Source organism: Callithrix jacchus, chromosome 21 (assembly GCF_049354715.1).
Source record: "Callithrix jacchus isolate 240 chromosome 21, calJac240_pri, whole genome shotgun sequence".
Classification (NCBI taxonomy): Eukaryota; Metazoa; Chordata; class Mammalia; order Primates; family Cebidae; genus Callithrix; species Callithrix jacchus.
The window spans coordinates 15,777,825-15,798,098 of NC_133522.1; the positions used below are offsets into that span (position 1 = coordinate 15,777,825).

Consider the following 20,274-nt stretch of genomic DNA (forward strand, 5'->3'; position numbering starts at 1 on the left):
AACTGGGTTGGATGGATTGGGGAGGTGTGGATGTCACTAAATATAATACAAATCCCAAAGAACTACAAAGATACAGAGCATTGAATATGTTCCCAGTTATTGGATTGTTTCTACATATGACAAGACCACCATATGTCAACCATTCTTCTACTGGACTTAATTATAATCAGTTATAAATAACACTCCTAACAAGTTTCAAGCTAGCCTTCTACTACACCCCTTGGTATTAGCAAATTTCACCCTAGTAACCAAGACATAGAAGATAATTAGAAGAGAAGAGTGGAAATGCACAGTTGATTTCACTCCATTACTTTCCTGTTCATCATTTCTCCTTTTTTTTTTTAGTTTGAATGCACAAAGCTAATATTTATTGCATGATAAATGAGGAGCAAATTACCAGTTTTATTTAACCAGGCAGTGTAGAATATTTCTTTGTACATTTGTGTCTTTTTAAAAATTTTAACATCCAGAATTTTTAACTTGAGTAATTAAAGAGAATTTCTGAAATTTATTTTTTAAGTTATTAAAAAGAACTTACAGAGTTTCACATAAATTGCCTAAATCAGGGGATGGGAACACCTCTTCAATGCAGCATTTATTCTAGTTTCAATACAGTTGTTCTAATTTTCCCATAAAAAAAAAGACTATGTCATATAAAGTTTTTACATTTTAGATTTTTTTATGTAACAATAGCGATAATTTTATTTACACAGAATAAAATTGCCTCGTTATTTTCCATAGTATGTTATAACTATTACTTAAGGTAACGGAATTAGCAGAGGCACATTCCCAATCCTATTAATCCCAGTAGAGAAGCACCGTGTTTGACAAGTTAGAACATCATTTTGACTCGTCCCTTTGGATCAGTCAATCAACACTATATTTGGGCAATTTTCCAATTTCTTTTAATTCATTATAATTGGATAATTTTCTCCCATGAATATTGTTATGGAAAGAATTACAAGATAAAAAGACACAGGGAGCTCGATCATACTGATTTATTAAATTATGAGAGTCCAGTACACTTTGTTGGACCCAAAATAGTAAAACATGCTGGTATGCTACCATGGTTTCTTCTGTTGCAGAAAGCAGTTATGATATGTTAAGTTGGCTTTGCTTCATTTATTAAAATTTCATATGTTTTCTGAGATAAATGATTTTTTTTGTCTTGTTGTGTTTTGTCATATTATTAAGTTTAAAAAGTACATTATTCCATGATCACTACTCTATATCTACTTCACCATCCACAGTCCTACTCTTTAACCAGGCCTCTTGACAATGCAGCAAGCTCAGTGAGTGGCTGGTCATTTGAAAGTAACACATTGTATCCCATTTTAATATTCTGAATCAGTGCATCATATAAATGCATTTTGAATAATGCATGTCTCCTCCTTTAATTACTTGTTTAATTATCTTTAGTTTGTTTCAAAGCCTAGAGCAACTGCTGCTGCTTGGATGATTAGAAAATTGCTTCCAGTTGCAGAAATCTATTTCCTGTTGTTTCTCCTGGCAGTGATTGCAGATCGGCCTCCCCCGGTTATTCGACAGGGTCCTGTGAATCAGACTGTAGCTGTGGATGGCACTTTCGTCCTCAGCTGTGTGGCCACAGGCAGTCCAGTGCCCACAATTCTGTGGAGAAAGGATGGAGTCCTCGTTTCAACCCAAGATTCTCGAATCAAACAGTTGGAGAATGGAGTGCTGCAGGTCCGATACGCTAAGGTAACTGGAATGGGACCATGGCTTTCCTGTTTTATTTCACTTCGTGCCTCCAAGAACTAGCATTGAAATTTCAAACTTTGCCACTAATGAAATGTTAAATGAAGAGTAGTCATATATTTTTAATTTGATGGCTTTTTTTTTCAGATGTTTCCTTGTATATGGTTGAGATGATTTAACTCATAATTTAGTTCATGGTAGGTAATTTAAGGTTATATGGAGGAGAAGAAAAGATTTATAAGAACCTAGGAAGGAAAGTAAATGAGGGTTTATGAGAGATTAAGTATCTTCAAAGTGGTGCTATGATGCAATCATTCCATAAAGCGTCTTTTGAGAGATTTACTTGTATCACTTTATGTGCAATATACTTAGATAGTTCTTCTATTGTAAGTATTTGTCTCAGCATTTTGCAGTTGCAAAACTATACATGCAAACAAAATCCATAAAGTAATGTACACCCTGAGTGTACAATTCAAATCAGAATGCTAAATGATGGAAAGCTCACAGGTTTGCGGGAACCATGTAAGGATGTACTTTCACAGGGCATCACATCCCATGCCTGCTCTTACAGGATTGGATCGTTTTGATTTTTCTTCTTTTCTTAGGTCAAGATCAAACAAGCTGCTGAGGCACATGAAAGCATAGTCCTGACCGCAATAAACATAAATTCCAGTTGCTTTATTTCCTGGTGTGGGTGGCTCCTCTGGAGTATTGGATCAGCATCACAGTTCACTTTACGTGCCATACAGTTAATATGTTGTACTTCTTTGTGACTACTGTGACTTTGTTATTGCAATTGCCAGAGCAAGATGACAACATTCTTTCTTTATCAAATGTTACTAACTTGAGGACAGTTATTAGCTTCAGCAGAAGTAGATGGGTTTGTTATGTTGCTGCTGATTTGAAAGTTGAATGTGTGACCCATGTTTGCTTTCTGTCATTCAGTTTTCAAAAGGGAACAAGAGTGTTAATTCCAGCTTGAGTTTGGCTGTGTACTTCTTAAACTGTCTTAAGTTACAGGTTTTAAAACCTGGGAAAGTCAATATTTTAAGAAAAAGTTCTGTGATGGCTATCCCATTTCTCTTTATCTCATCATATATCCATATAGGCATAACTGATAAAATATGAAATAGCAAGAATAGCCATTGGTTAAACTTTATCAGCCTTATTATATGACTTATTAATCACTGAAATATTTTAGCAATAAATATTAATGCTTTGAATTTGAAGAGTTGTATGCCTTACCTTAAGAATTATTGTTCCTGAGACTGATAATAATATATGCTAATGCAGTTAAATGTTTCTTACTATACCATTAGAACAACCATGTAAAATCTTTTTTTTCTATATTGATGTAATGTTTTCCTTCACATTCAATAAAAATATATTCAATTAAGGGGAAGTTTCCAGTTAGTAAATTTTAATGCAGTTATCCATATTCATGGGTCGTATACAAACCTCTAATTGCTTTTTCAGCCCAGTAAGCTCTTGATTTTTTCCAAATATTTATTTTCTGTCTGCCTTCTCAGCTGGGTGATACTGGTCGGTACACCTGCATTGCATCTACTCCCAGTGGTGAAGCAACATGGAGTGCTTACATTGAAGTCCAAGGTAAATTAATGGTATATTTACCTTAATGTAAAGCTTAAAATGCAGTTGTTTATACTGGTATATTGGTGAAGTAAATATCCTATTCCTTGAATATGTGAATGAATATGTTATCTGCACTTATATGCTTATCTGTGTATGTATGAACATCTTTTTTTTGTTTTGGTCTTTTTCCTACTTTTTAGAATTTGGAGTTCCTGTTCAGCCTCCACGACCGACTGACCCAAATTTAATTCCTAGTGCTCCATCAAAACCTGAAGTTACAGATGTCAGCAGAAATACAGTAACATTATCATGGCAACCAAATTTGAATTCAGGAGCAACTCCAACATCTTATATTATAGAAGCCTTCAGGTAGAGTGAAGGAGATGCTTCGTACTTGTTCTTGTTTGAATTGCCATTAAATACGCGTGTTCTAACCTGTGTGTCTGTCCTTAGCCACGCATCTGGTAGCAGCTGGCAGACCGTAGCAGAGAATGTGAAAACAGAAACATTTGCCATTAAAGGACTCAAACCTAATGCAATTTACCTTTTCCTTGTGAGGGCAGCTAATGCATATGGAATTAGTGATCCAAGCCAAATATCAGACCCAGTGAAAACACAAGGTAAATATTGATTTGTGTAACCCTGTGGACCTACTTATCCTTAGATGATATAACTGCACAGACAAATCGCTTGTGTTACATTTACAGTCTGTTGTTCAGGTTGCCCAAGTTGCTTAATTAATTTTTAATATCCAAACACAATGTCTACAAACTTTATTATTTTCTAGACTAAGCAGACCGACATAACATTGATAAACATAGAGGACTGCTTCTCATAAAATTATAAAAATGTCAAGACAAAAATAATGTGTTAGGAGACAGAAAGTAGACGTATGGTTGCCAGAGGCTGGGAAGGGTAGTAGGGTGGGTATGGTTAATGGGCACTAAAAAAATAGAATGAATAAGATGTAGTATTTGATAGGAACAGGGTGCCTACGGTCAATAATTTATTGTCCATTTTTAAATAACTAAAGTATAATTAGAATGTTTGTAACACAAAGAAAGGATAAATGATTGAGGTGATGGATACACCATTTACCCTGTGATTATTATGCATTATATGCCTATATTAAAATATCTCATGCACCCATAATATATAAAAAAACAAATATTTACATAATATAAATTTTTAAAATATGCAAATATTTGTGTATTCTCTTCAATTTCCTGAATTTTAAATATAGTGACATGTAAGTGTACAATCCTAGTCATATTATAATTGTATTTAAAATTAACTACGTTTTATTTTTTATATAAATTCAGTACTCATAACCTTCTGAATGAATTTTTAGATTACAACCTAATCAAGCAATACTGTCTTGAGATCACACGAATGTAACAGACATCTGGAAACTTGTTCTTAACTCCTCTGTCCAGTCGGCCTCCGACAAAGCATGGAGAAAATATTTTAGGTCTTTATTTTGTTTGGCCTGCCTTTCATTGCCAATTGTATAAGCCATGATATAAGAAGCTTTAAAGTGAAAAATATCTACGTTTTGGTCAGAGCTGGGTTTGGAAGACAGATAAAAACGGGCATGTTTAAAGCTGCTTCTAGACCAGTTAAAACTAGAAATTTTGTTCTTTTGGTCACATTTTGGGTATTCTGCATTTTATCTTTTGTGAACAGAAATCACTTTTAGCTTTCAGAAGTCTTCTATTTTCACTTCTCCACACTCTTGCTTATCCTATTATTTGAATGCTCTAATAGGAGTAAAATTAATATACTGAAAAAAAAAAGATGAATGTGAATCATTCTTTACCTTTTATTTTTGGGGAAGAAATCACATGCCATTGTAAATTAGTGTTCTTGTTTTTGTATTTGTAAAGAAACGTAACTTTAGAGGGGAGTGATTCGAACTATAAAAATATTTTCTCGATATACAGAGGGTCAGTGTCTCTATCTTGAGGAAACAAAGGGATAGAGGGAAACAATAGACTTGGTCATTTTTATAGAAACGAGTTGTGTGTACATCAGATGATTGAGACTGAAACTCCGTTGCTGGTTTGGGGGAGGGGTTGGCCACCGTGTTGCTGTTGTTACTTCCAGTATGTGCATCAACAATCTTTTTGGAAGCACTTTTTGTTTCAGAATTTGCAGAAAAAGCACACCATGTTGTAGAATACGCCTGTGTCTGTCTTTTGCGTGAATGTAACACGCCCATCGATCATATTTGCTATTATGAATCACTTCTCCACGAGCTTTACTGTACTTGCAGCATACCTTAAGGCAGTCTGAGGTTTTCAATATTAGATACACATTTGTAAAGAATGCAGAACCTATGACAGCCGTAAAATGGATTTAAACTTTTGTCCCCAGCACAGCGGCATTCAGCCAGTAGACTCTAACTGAAAGTTTTTGACTGACTACAGCTCAATACTATTCTGTCATATCCTCACATGCATGATTCTGTAATATGTAACCTCCTTTGAAAGTGAGGAGTGAGTTAGCATTCTATCTGAACAGTCATTTAAGTCTTTTAAACATTTCATCGCCTTTCAGCATTGCCTTTGTATGTGCATAGCTAGTGGAACAATGTATCAGTCTGTTCTCAAGCTGATAATTAAGAACTGCCTGAGACTGGGTTATTTATAAAGGAAAGAGGTTTAATTGACTCACCATTCGGCATGGGTGGGGAGGCCTCAGGAAACTTACAATCATGGCAGAAGGGGAAACAAACACGTCCCATTTCACATGGCAGCAGCAAGGAGAAGTGCAGGGCAAAAGTGGGAAAAGCCCCTTATAAAACCATCAGATCTCATGAGAATTCACTCACTATCATGAGAATAGCAGCGTGGGGGTAACTACTCCATGGTTAAATTACCTCCATGACACGTGGGGATTATGAGAAGTACAATTCGAGGTGAGATTTGGGTGGGGGCATAGCCAAATCCTATCAATCTAAATATTATTAATCCTTGTCAACTGGAAGACTGCAAATATAGGGAAACAGGTGTACAATTTTGAAATCAAAGACATTTTTTAATTCAGCTCTTCAATCTACTAGCTGCATGCCCTGGAGCAAGTTAGCCCTTCTGAGTTTCCTCACCTATAAAATGGGGCTAAATATACCCATTCCTCAGGACTGAACAAGGAATAACAAACCAATATATAAGTATATAAGATTCAGATTTGTTTTCTATTTTATGCCATAAGATCTGTTATTGTACTTGTATTTCTTTTAGTGTCAGAACTAAAAGTAAAGGAAGTTCATAAAATTTGTGGATATCATAAAACTGAAAAAGACGGCTAGCATGCCAAATGAGAGAATCAGAATTAAATATAGCTCAACAGATTGGAGTGACGGGAGAGTGCTAACTATTAAAGTTAATGGAACAAATTAAAAAGTCTGGTACTTGAAGTTGGTTTAAAAAATTAGCTGTAAACAGATAGACTAAAGACACCAGGCTTAAGGGAAGTATATGTGAGTGTGTCAGGGATTTGGGGTGGGCTCACATTAAATTTAAACACCTATCGGAACTGACTGAGGGATGTAGTTGCCAAGAGAACAAATGTAGTCTTAGCTGGCATTAGAATTATGCCTGGATCAAGTAATTTTCCTCTTTTTTCTTAGAACTATTCAGTTCATGAATGAAGTAATGTGTTTGTTCTTGGACACTACAGTTTCAGATGCACTTCTAAGAGGAAGAAAATAAGGATAGTCAATGAGACTGCATGAAAGGCTGAAAATCACATCATGGAAAAGGAATTCAAGGATGTTGGCATGGTTAGCCCAGAAGATAATAACATCAGAGCAGGCATGACATCCTTTCCTTAGCATTTTAAGAGACTGCCGTATGGAGGAGTTATGCTTATTCTAGCTTGAGGCAACAGAAAAGGACCCATGAGAAGAAATAAAATTGAGGCACATATCTTGTCTAATTCTTGGACTTCATTTGAGGCTGTAAGCCCAGGGTTATAACCATGATAAGAACCTGGGAATAACCTGCACAAAACTTCACTGGAGGGAACAGAGTGCATACGCAGTAGGGAGAAAATGAGGGATGAGGAAATTCAGGAAGGACCTGTTGGTCAGTGATTCCTAAAGGAACGGGCATAACTTCTCTAACCATTTCTGAAGTATGGATGCAAAAGAATCGTCCCCAAGTGGAGATACTTATGAATGAGCTGGGGTCAAAAGCTAAAGGTGCACAGATGTAAGGCACAGTTCCCAATACAGGAGTCAGGTAGAGCTATGTCATGGTTGGAGTTATAATAATATAATCAAGTGTGCTTTCCCAAAGACAAGATTTGATTATGTAAGGAAGGAGAGATGAGTATCTGGCAGGTAGGGAGGGTAGTGGTCATTGTCGCTGAGATGCAGCTGCTGTTACCATTGGTAGTAACTACGACTTTTCACCCACATGTCCTGTGTGTGTGCGGCATTCTTGAGCCCTTGTCACAAAATAATATGTACAGGCCAGGTGTGGTGGCTCACGCCTCTAATCCTAGCACTTTGGGAGGCCAAGGGGGGTGGATCACCTGAGATTGGGAGTTGGAAACCAGCCTAACCAATATGGAGAAACCCTGTCTCTACTAAAAATAGAAAATATTAGCCAGGCGTGGTGGTGCATGCCTGTAATCCCAGCTACTTGGGAGGTTGAGGTAGGAGAGTCACTTGAATTCAGGAAGGAGGGATTGCGATGAGCCAAGATCATGCCATTGCACTCCAGCCTGGGCAGCAAAAGCAAAACTCTGTCTCAAAAAAAAAAAAAAAAAAAAAGAATATATACAGGTACACAAATTTAACAGAATATATATATACATGTATATATATATACACCATAGCTAAGATGATACCAGTTATTATAAATGAGTGGACCCTGGATAATCTCCCTTCAGATGTTATGTGTACAGAGTTTTAACTTTGGGGGAAACAGTTGGCTGGAGCAGTGAGGTTTTCTTTAAGTCTAATTCCGAATGTTGGGAAAGACCTTTTACATTGTCATACATTTCTTTCAGGAGGAAGAGAACAAAAACGATAACAGGATCAATTCATAAACTTCTCAAAATTATACGATTAGGCATCACTTTCCCCTTTTCTCTCTGATGTGAACATTTCTATTATAATATTATAGACTGCTGTTGCTGTCGTGGGTCCTGTTGGTGGGAGAATCTAGCAGTTTTCAAGAAGGAACTGAATGGCAGGTTTATCTCAAATCAGAGGAATTAGAGATTGGGATGGAGATCATGGCAGCTACATATATAATGGCTATTTCTGTATTTGACGATACTTTCTGAAAAGCAGATGATTTTGTGAGGATGGGAGCTTACACATGAGGGAAATATTTGGAAGCTGACATAATGCGTGTGTTTTTCATACATGAATACATTTTAATTGAATCTATGTTTATTAAGCAACACCTATGTATACGGCACTGTGCTATATACTATTGGTCCACCAATACTGGCCCAATTCCTGCTCTCAGGAAAAATGCTTTTTATGTCTTACCACAAGACAACTTTTACCACAGCCCTCAAGATTAGCTGCCCTTGATGTCACCATTTGAAGCACAAGGAAACAGAAAAATAGTGATGTTAAGAAATTGTCCCAATGCCATGCAATTTTTAAGTTGCCAAGGTGGGGTGCAAACCCAAGTCTGTTTTCTTTTGGGTATTCCACTCTGATCCTAGGGGTGGATGGCAGCTTAAATCATAGGAGCAATGGAGACCAGTGGGTAAGAAAGAGAGGGGAAGGTGGGGCCAGGCGTGGTGGCTCAAGCCTGTAATCCCAGCACTTTGGGAGGCCAAGGCAGGTGGATCACGAGGTCAACAGATCGAGACCATCCTGGTCAACATGGTGAAACCCCGTCTCTACTAAAAATACAAAAAAATTAGCTGGGCATGGTGGCGCGTGCCTGTAATCCCAGCTACTCAGGAGGCTGAGGCAGGAGAATTGTCGGAACCCAGGAGGCGGAGGTTGTGGTGAGCCGAGATCGCGCCATTGCACTCCAGCCTGGGTAACAAGAGCGAAGCTCCCATCTCAAAATAAATAAATAAATAAATAAATAAATAAATAAATAAATAAGAAAGAGAGGGGAAGGCGATGATGGCGTGCAGAGGCTGTGATAATAGTTATCCTGAGGGTACGTCCTAGCCAAAAATATTGCTAAAGTAAGATGAAGTATGAGAAGTCAGAATTACCTCAGTTTTTTTTTATCTTGCTTATTTATCAGCTTGATTTCTCAGTTAAGTACAAAAACAACCAAGCAATCTGTAAGAGTGTGCGACACCACTCTTGATGTCATCTCTCCCGCGTGCCTAGCTTCCCTTGGCTTCACCAGAGATACTTAGCAATCTCGTTCTTAATATTCATGTTTGTGCTTTCGACCCAGGATCAATTCTTGGAAGGTATTTAATGATTCAGTAAACTAAAATTCTCACTTTAGTTTTTTATGTAATGGGAAATGTTCTGCAATACAGGTGCCAAAATACAATACTTTGAGCAAGAGAATTCTGAAGTGCAGAAATAATATTTTCTTTTCTTCCTCCCGTGCATTCCCTGTCACTATTATAAACAAAGCAAAACATCTGTGTTTAGAAAACCACTTCAGAAATGGGCAAATTTTGAGTGTAGACTTTAAGAAGCTTAACAAAACCCTTCTAAATTAACATTAGTAGCCATTTCATTCTTCCTGTGTTCTTGGTTTACTTTCTAAAATTTGGGGGCTTTTGAGATTAAGAAGTCTTAATTAAACCTTCGTTATTGCGATACAATAGCTCAAATAATCGTCCGTTAAATAGCTGTTACATACTTTTTCCTCATGAATCTAATCAGATTTATTTTATTTCACTTTCTTGGTGGCTTTCTGTATCACCTCCATTGTAGCCACTAACTTACCATGTACCTTATAGGAGAAGATAACCAAGTTCATCCTAAAAGACGTAAAGTATCCGACTTCTTTCTGTTCCTGCTTTTCACTGACTGTATCTCCTTGCTTTCCATTGCTTAGCCACTCTGCTGCAATTTCGTTCACTTTTCTTTCTTGCGTATTTAGGATCACTACAGAAGGTTTTAACAAACTCAGAGGGGACTGCATAGTGCCCTCATTTTCATCAGGAAAGTGATCATTATGTGGTCGCAGGAGCCACTAAATGTTGCTATTTACCATTGTCTTTGCTTCCTGCTCTCTTTGACTTTCTATAATACATTTACTCTGCATTCTCTCTCTGGGTGTGTCTCTCTGTTTATCTCTCTCCCCTCTTCCTTTCCAGATCCTAATAAAAAGGTTATGGGATTCCTGTTTTTTGTTTGTTTTCTGTCACAGCCTGGCTTGGAATCCTCTTTACTATGAGACTTGCTATGAATGAAGGTTCGTTTTACCATGCTTCCTCAGTTCAGTAACATTGTGTAGAACCTGACACAGTTTTCCTGAATTGTTGCAGATGTCCCACCAACAAGTCAGGGTGTGGACCACAAGCAGGTCCAGAGAGAACTGGGGAATGTTGTCCTGCACCTGCACAACCCCACCATCCTTTCTTCCTCTTCCGTCGAAGTGCACTGGACAGTGAGTTGTTGTTACAGTATTTGATCTCAGTTTTAATAAGCAGGTGATCATTGCAATGCATATAAAATGTAACTATTCGTTGCCTATTTGTACCTCAATGATTACTTTATAGTGTAAGCCCTGTTGATTAGAGTAGCTATTAGTTTGGCTTTAAACAGAGAAAAGTTGCATCTTGAGAGTATTTTTTCCTTTTGTGCCGCAGTAGTGAACTTGACCTGTCTCAGGAAGGAAACGTGTAGTATTAACTATGATATGTAACTTGTGATAGGACCATTATTACACAAGCTTTTTTAGTTTAGAAATATTTCCAGGCCCGGCGCGGTGGCTCACGCCTATAATCCCAGCACTTTGGGAGGCCGAGGCGGGCGGATCACAAGGTCGAGATCGAGACCATCCTGGACAACAAGGTGAAACCCCGTCTCTACTAAAAATACAAAAATTATCTGGGCATGGTGGCATGTGCCTGTAGTCCCAGCTACTCGGGAGGCTGAGGCAGGAGAATTGCTTGAACCCAGAAGGCGGAGGTTGTGGTGAGCCGAGATCGCGCCTTTGCACTCGTCTGGGTAACAACAGCGGAACTCCGTCTAAAAAAAAAAAAGAAAAAAGAAATATTTCCAAGTACTATTAAGAAGGCTTTTAAAATGAGAGAGTAGTCACATATTTACCTTCTTATCCCCTTGACCCAGGTATGTCTTACAGGAAATGTGAGAACTGCAGTGAGGCCTCACATTTCTGCATGAAGCAATAGAACTTAATGCCATAGAAATTTGTATCACCTATATAAGCAGAATATATATCAAAAAAAAAAGAAAGAAACTCGTATCACCTTACAAATGATAGTGAATTCTTTTCAGTTTTCTGCTTATTGAATACGTAGAATATTTAGCTGAAGATTCTTTTGGATTTTCTATGTGCACACTCATGTTGTCCACAGATAATGAGTTATATTTTTTCCTTTGTAATTCCTACACATTTCTTGTGTAAGAATGTGAGATGAAGACAGAGAGAATGTTTTGCATTTTATAACATTTCATTTTTATTATTTTCTAATGAACCAATAAAATAATGTGAATAATTTTATTTTATTTATCTTTTTAATAGGTGGATCAACAGTCTCAGTATATTCAAGGATATAAAATTCTCTATCGGCCATCTGGAGCCAGGCACGGAGAATCAGAGTGGTTAGTTTTTGAAGTGAGGACCCCAACCAAAAATAGCGTGATTATCTCCGATCTCAAAAAGGGAGTCAACTATGAAATTAAGGCTCGCCCTTTTTTTAATGAATTTCAAGGAGCAGATAGTGAAATCAAGTTTGCCAAAACCCTAGAAGAAGGCAAGTATGATGAAGTGTATGATTTCCGTGCACTGCAGTATATTTGTTAGGATTGTATTAGCTTAATTAAAATTGATATAATATTAATAGTGGCATCAATTATTAACTTTCTTGATATTGAACATACATCTTGCTAAAAGTATTGGTTTATTTAGAAAACTAGAAAAGCAAAATGCTATACAGTTGACTTGCTTCAATAGCGGCCTACATACAAACGTGCAAATGTGAACATTATATTACTTAACGGCATATAGAGGGAAGTTCATTATTTGGAACTATTGCATTTAAAAATGAAATTGTTTTTCATTGGGTTTGTTTTCCATTCAGTATTTTCTATTTGTTTATTTTGATCCATAATTTGTAAGCAAGGTGAATAACGTGTTGATTTCCCAGGACTTTCTGGGGTTACTATTTTCTTCTTAAATCTCATCACGCATAAAACACCTCAGTTGTAGACAAACCACTATAGCTGGCCACCCTATACCTGGAAAGTAAACAATACTTACATAAAGGTAAAAGATTACGTGAAATAACAGCAGGATCTTCCCCAACATGTCTTTGTCGCTTTGGCTGTATAAATAATTATCATGAATGATTAACATTCATTATCATACTTTTGAACATTTCTGGAGAGAATATGAGACTAGAGTTACAGGGTAGAAGGAATAGAAGTTGTCCTAGGATGCCTAGTGGAGATAAGGTGTTTAACTTTGGTTATGGAAAGGTTACAGTGGCAATGAGTTAGCATTGACTGAGGAACAACTTAGGTAATTTGGGACTATTCAGACTTGGATGAGATATATCTTTAAAACATGCAACTGGGCAAGGTGGCTCGTGCCTGTAATCCCAGCACTTTGGAGAGTTGAGGCAGGTGAATCACCTGACATCAGGAGTTCCAGACCAGCCTGGCCAAGGTGGTGAAACCCCGTCTCTACTAAAAATACAAAAATCAGCTGGGCATGGTGGTGGGCACCTGTAATCCCAGCTACCGGGGGCACTGAGGCAGGAGAATTGCTTGAACCCGGGAGGGGGAGGTTGCAGTGAGCTGAGATCCTGCCACTGCACTCTAGTCTGGACAACGGAGCAAGACCCCATCTAAAAACAAAAAACCCTGCATATACTAATATAATATTAATATAGTTATCAGGTTTTGATAATACCTGCTTTTGATGTTCTCTAGCACATTCTAATAACCTACCTTTTAAAACAATAGCACCCAGTGCCCCACCCCAAGGTGTAACTGTATCAAAGAATGATGGAAATGGAACTGCAATTCTTGTTAGTTGGCAGCCACCTCCAGAAGACACTCAGAATGGAATGGTCCAAGAGTACAAGGTAATACATGTATATTAACATCGTGATGGACAGCCCCCGCTATCTACAAAGGCGAGCTGGCATTTGTTTGTGGGTATTTGGCGCCATCTGCTGGTTGACATAGCAACTTGTAAAATTATTTTTTAAACATTTTCTGGTTTATTCAATGATTGTGAGTTTCTGATTCAGCTGGTCTGTCAGGGGCCCTTGCACATATATTTTGGTGAATCTTTTGGCGATTCTGATGTGCATCCCTAGCTAAGACCCAAATAAGACTATACATGTTCTTCTGAGTGGCAAATTAATCTGTACAGTAACCAATTATCCTGAGCCTGATTTTTATTTTCAAAAGACTTTTTAAAAACAAAATTGAGAAACCTCTTTATGAAATTTGTATATTAACAGTGTATTTTAAAAGTATTTACAAGACTGCCATAAGTGCACTGTGGATGTTTTAAGATATTTCAAATAAGATTTTCTAGCATAATTGAGTCATTCAAAGGTAAAAGTCTCTGTACTCTTAAGTGCTTTCTTAAGAGTTTCTAGGTTGTTTCGATACTGGGGAGTGACAAGATACTATGTGCTAGTCTAGAGAAATAGAATGCTAGAGAAGATTTTTAAGGATTTAAAATGAGGCGATGTGTCAGCTCTCAAGCTAAATTGTGTAATGTAGGCATTTTCCCCAAGAGTCAGAACTCATTTCTCTCCTGAAGAAATGCAAAAGGGTGGATTTCACTTAACTTCATGGTCAATTTAAAATAATAAAATGCCTTTCAGAACCTGATTGACTGCTACAAAATCAGTTTGTGGCTTCAGATCAGCTGCATAATGTAATTGGAGAAAATGAAGTCACAAAAGAGGCTTTATTTCCAAATGGTCAGCTCCTGGATTAGGATCCGACCATTTCTTAGTGTTATGTATTAAAACTATATTAAAATAATATTAACATTCAAAGAAAAAAAGAAGGGTATTGCGTAAATGATGGAGGACACCGGTATGCTTAAATTTCTTTTAAATCTCGCTTCCTATTACAGTTTAGACAATTGTCTATGTAAAGTTAATGGTATACATTGCTTGAGGACTTCATAAAGTATATGGAGTATGTTGGCTGGGCATGGTGGCTCATGCCTGTAGTCCCAGTACTTTGAGAGGCTAAGAAGGGCAGATCATCTGAGGTTAGGAATTCAAGGCCAGGCTGGCCACCATGGTGAAACCCCTTCTCTACTAAAAGTATGAAGATTAGCTGAGCAGGTTGGTCCCAGAGAACTGTTGAAGTAAAGTACTAGACTTGGAGTTTCCTACTCATTTTTGTTTTACAGTCATGCCTGGAATACAAATGTTGAATGATTATTGTTCTTTATCTGTGTAGACACAGCTATCTGCAAGGTACTTATTTATCTAGCAAATGACGTCTTGATGTTAAAAAAAAATCTTAATGAAGTGGGCTGGTAGAAACTAGTTCCTTCAAGCACAAATTTGTAGACTTACCTGATATAACCCTTTAAAAGTGTACGAGAAAGTAATAAAGACGTGTTGAAACTGCTTTTAACATTAAATTTGGCTAGAAGATTGTTTATAGAACTAGATTCTAGGGAAAAATAACTTCTGAAACTTCTGATGCTAGTGCCTGACAGTTTCACACTCTGTCTAGTTCTAAAATGGCAATCCCCTGTTGATCTTTGCATTAATTTAGGTAATTTACCAGCTTGATTTTTGTTATGTACTTCTTACAGGTTTGGTGTCTGGGCAATGAAACTCGATACCACATAAACAAAACAGTGGATGGTTCCACCTTTTCTGTGGTCATTCCCTTTCTTGTTCCTGGAATCCGATACAGTGTGGAAGTGGCAGCCAGCACTGGGGCTGGGCCTGGGGTGAAGAGTGAGCCTCAGTTCATCCAGTTAGGTGAGTGTCAGTGCAGATCTAGTCTGACAGTCTATGACTCTACCATTCATCCTGCTTTGCCTGTTTGCATTTGGTTGAGCCACCCACCATTGGTAGTTTAATAAAATACGGAATATGGCTTAGAACTACAAAAAGGTGTTAACTGTACTTAAAATATAGTCGATAGATAGGGAGAGAGAGAGAGAGAGAGAGAGAGAGAGAGAGAGAGAGAGAGAGAGAGAGAGAGAGAGACAGACTAGATGTAGATATATAGACATAGACATCTCAGCTAAACTTGGACATAACCAAGCACACATTTTTGATATTTCAAGCAAGAGGCTGTCAGTGTTCAATGTTATCCTAATCCTGTCCTATATAATTTTTTATCTATTCAACAAGTACTGTTAATTGAGCACCATGGATAAGTCTGTGAACATGAAAGACATCTTGCACCTTCATGGAACTCACAGTTGTTCGGATTTAAAATCAGACAAACAAGCAAACTTCCTGTTTAAAACTTAAACTAGGCATTGGAAGTTTATAGCAATGAACAATCTATATTCACATGTAGTGTCTATTTAAAATTGCAATTGCTTATTATAACAAAAGAAAGATTGCGATGCCACAGAGCATTGAAGCAGGTTTATATGCTGATTGGACAGAAAGTTAATACAATTCGTGCCTCTAATGTGGTTTGATGAATTTTTGAAAAACTGACATCGAAAGCTTCATTCCCACAGTATCTTAGGCCATATGGTGTGAGCATAAAGTACATATTAGTAAGTGTATACTAGTAAAATCTAAAACAAACAATAACAAAACAATGGCAAGATGCCATTTTAACTGAAAAGCAAGAAGAAAAGTTCAAATATTAAGAAGCCGCATTGAATTCTGAATGATGCCAAGAACTGTATGTCACCCTCATGTCTTTGTCTTCTAGATCAGAAGTCAAGCAGTGGTAGTGTTTTATTAGTGGTCAAATATTAGTATATGTTACTAACATTACAGTCCAGTTGTTAAATCGTCAGAAAGGATTATATGTATGAAGCTTTATAATTCAGTTACATACTATTTAAGCATGTTAATAATATTGATGACATCCTGGAAATTATTTCAAAACAAAATTAAGAAACACTTGGTTTTCATAAACTTCATTCCTATACATAAAGAACTTTGAACTTCTCATTTATTTTGAAGACCATTATTTGTGTTCCATTATTTAGACAATGCTAGTTGCAGTCATAGATACGTTTGCAGAATTTCTGTCCTATAATACAACAAAGTCTACCAAAGTCCACTTGTGGGGTGGGGACTCTGTTACACACAGACATTGAGGATCAGAGGTGGATGAGTTAGCCCCTTTATCACAGAGCTTCTGAAATGGACCTGGGCCTGCAGGAAGGGAGGAAAGAAACATGGGTCTACGGGATGGTTTAATGGTGTGGGTCTAGGCACGGTGCACATCACTCCTCGCCAGTGCGACTGCAAGCAGGTGAATGGGGCTCACTACGAAATGAAGCCATTAGCTAGGAAGCCTCCTCCAAACAGCTGTATTATGTCAGAGTCCCATTCAAGCCTGTGGGGAAAAACTTGCTGTCTCTATCACAGTCACAGGCCAACCTTTGACTGTTGCACTTGGGTTACCACTAAAGAACTTACCCATGTAACCAAAATGTCCTGTTCTCCAAAAACTGTTAAAACAAAATAATTTTTTTAAAAAGTGATTATATATAGAAATAAAACTTTTAAACAGAACTATCTCCTGGTTTGTTTCCAGCAACACAGGTAACTATAACAGAACAGTTGCTTTGTGCATCTGTTGCACATTTATATAAGACAGGGGAAAACAGTTTATATTGAGAAAATAGTTGATATTCTAATATTTGCCTAATTTTGTTAAATTTCAGTATTAATTTACTGAAAGTGAAGTGATAAGTTAACTTTGTAATGATTCAATATGTTGTTGTTGTTTATCTGTTTTTATGACCAAAGATATTTTAGTTGTATTTTTCGGAAAATAAATTGGGAAAATGACTATGTGTCATTTTATTTATTTAAGATTTAAATCATGGGGGCTTAAGGGCCAAATTGGTTTCATTGAAATTACAAATATGTTCCATTTTCCCATATCTTAATATAGGCTCAGCTGCAGTGAGACAAAGATTGAGATAGAGAAGGCTGTTTTAATCCATTAGTCATACCGCACTGGAGTCTGTTCAGTGCATCTGCTTGCTTGCATAGACCCTCTCCTGGCTGTTTCCATATTATCTGAGGCTACCCAACTTAACCTTGCACAAATAGCCATGAAATGTATAAACCTAGCAGATACAAAGGATGTATTAGGAATAAGAAGAATAGGTCTGCCCGATGAGCCTTAAGAGGATGAAGTGCACTTAGGATAACCGGAGGTAATAAGAGTCTGCAACATGAAAAAAAAACTTTCATTCAACAAACAGAGAAAAGCAGGAACTGCTTGTGAAAATAGGTTTTTCAGCCTTGACCCTCTGTGGAATGAGATCTGGAATTTCGTTCCAGAAAAAAGCAGACTGGAAAACCACACACACTCATACAATATGAGAAGGAATTCAGCCATTTTGCGTTGAAAGCGGTGCTGTTTTCCCAAAGACTGTTCCTTAATCATTGAATGCTGCTCATTTTTCCTCCAGTTTTCTTATCAAGATGCAATGTCATTTAATAGGAAAACATCCATTGAAAGAAGAATCCATAAAAAATGTTATTCATATGTAATGAGTTATATCAATTATTTTTCTGGAAAAAAATGTATTTTTGGACTGAAAAATGTTTCTGTCTTAAAGCAGATTGTATTAGCAGAATTGCTGTGTATCTTTCTAATTTGGTCTTAAGGTCTTTCTTTGCAGAGTGACTATAATCTCTGGTCTTGCCCTGACAGGGATTTGGAGAATTTGGTTGTAGTTGTTCACTTTGTGCCTTTCACAGGATGCTTCTTAATCCTGGCAGACAGCATAATGTTTTAGTGTTCAACCCATGACCAGGTGCCCCTTGCACGGCAAACTTATTTATACTGGAAGATGTCCCTGTGGCTCATATCTGACCTGTGTCCAGCTTATTCCTGTCAATATGCACTCTTCTATGAGAGCCTTGACTGGGAGGAAAGTTAAAACCTCCCAGTGTGCTGCTTAAATGAGACTCAGGGGAGGCAACACAACAAAAGCACATGAAAACACCGAAGCAGTTTATCACTCACAGGTCCTTGAGACAGAGGGTGTGCCAACAAAGGCAGATGAGAAGGCCTCCAGGGCAATGTGCTCAACCAGCAGGTGGGGATCCAGAGAAGGAAGACCTAGGGTTGGAGGACTTTTTGCTGTTGAAGGCATTACTTAAGCAGGTTTCCTTTGGGAAGTTCCAACTGGTGGGTTCTTAGTGCAAGTGGCACAATTTCCATGGGTCACACTGTCTGAGCATGGTCACTGTGCCATATCTACACAGTCCATGTGGGGTGTGGGGTCACTGGGGTGAGTCAAGTCAGTTGTATCTACATATCCTATAGGTAGGTGGTCATTGTAAGTCAGCTGTATAAGGCAGATATCTGGACTGACCATGTTGAGGAACTGGCAGGAGGCAGGGAACTTGAAATTGTCAAGGATGAAAAAACCCAGATTCTGGTATGAGGTTAAACTTAGATTCAAAATCAATGCTGAGGCCACATAAAATGATGAGAACTCATGACAAGAATATATATCAGAGGCAAATGATTTAATAGTTGTAAGAAAGCACCAATCCTAATGAAATGGGCCAATACCTTCTTGTTTCACCAGATATGGTGGGAGAAGAAGATCCAAATTGCAGACAGAGCTAGGAATTCTGCACAACGGGCATCCTCAGGGTTGATAACACTCGGTGCCGACAGATTTGGTTATTGCTTTGATGATACAGTCTCCAGTTTTCTACCAAACCTTTGCAGACCCCTTGTGTGACTTGGTGTTATGGTGGGCTAAAAAAACTCAGTAGGCTTAAAACATAAATGTAAACTAAATAAATGTTATTAGCCATATATTCCATCAATTTTTAATTATTGAATCAAAATGGCCAGCGGAAAATATGAGCCCTTTGACTATTTATAACCCTTGATATTATAATTCTTTTATGTATTTAATATTATTTTATTATATCTACTGCTCACCATGATTATTTTTAATGGAGAGATTATTCATGACTCTTTCAATGATAACATTATCTTAATTTTTCATTGGGTGTTATTGATCCTGAATTTTGTAGGCCTTTCTGAACTTACATTAGGCAATGTGTTTCTAAGACAATTAAATGTCTTACAATGTAGTGTTAGCATTGGGGGTACACACACATGCACACACACAGATTTTTCCATATCTAGCATAGAGAGGAAATAGAATTGTATTTTTTTTTAGAACATACTATTTAAGGATGCCTATAGAAGTCTGAAAAAGTTTATGTCTTGTCTGTACACACTTATTAAATATTCCTTGTTTGTGCATGTATTATTTGTACTTGTATTAAAGTATTTCATTTTTTAGTGTGATGTTTTTCTATTTTTCTCCGTTAGCTAGCACTGCCCTGTGAGACTTAATCTAAGTGGTAACCTGCAGAGCTTTTTGGATTGACAAGAGAAACAGTGTGCCATTGCTTTTTTTTAAGCATGATCTTGTAAAATTATGTCACACTTGCTTTGAGTTAAAATAAATAAATTGTGCAAATAAATTTTGCTGATAACTGTATGAACTATTTTATTTGATGATGGTGAGTGGTGTGGGGTGAAAAAGAGAAATCATCATCCAGAAATTAACAAAGTAACGGCAGCCACAAGTGAGTTAGAAAGGAGCGCGTGCATTATTGCATTGAGTCTTAAATACA

At 37.3% G+C, this 20,274-nt stretch overlaps 1 protein-coding gene across 13 annotated transcripts in view; it reads left to right on the top strand.

Annotated features, from left to right (window-relative positions):
• ROBO1 (roundabout guidance receptor 1) overlaps window positions 1-20,274 on the top strand; it is a 1,154,664-nt gene that overhangs the window by 1,078,226 nt on the left and 56,164 nt on the right. For all 13 annotated transcript variants that reach the window (XM_002761303.7, XM_054248986.2, XM_054248983.2 and 10 more), the window contains 8 exons: window positions 1,514-1,719; window positions 3,246-3,327; window positions 3,510-3,678; window positions 3,763-3,929; window positions 10,753-10,874; window positions 11,976-12,207; window positions 13,421-13,542; window positions 15,255-15,426. In XM_002761303.7, coding sequence (XP_002761349.3) covers window positions 1,514-1,719; window positions 3,246-3,327; window positions 3,510-3,678; window positions 3,763-3,929; window positions 10,753-10,874; window positions 11,976-12,207; window positions 13,421-13,542; window positions 15,255-15,426 — 1,272 coding nt within the window. The remainder of the gene's footprint in view (window positions 1-1,513; window positions 1,720-3,245; window positions 3,328-3,509; window positions 3,679-3,762; window positions 3,930-10,752; window positions 10,875-11,975; window positions 12,208-13,420; window positions 13,543-15,254; window positions 15,427-20,274) is intronic.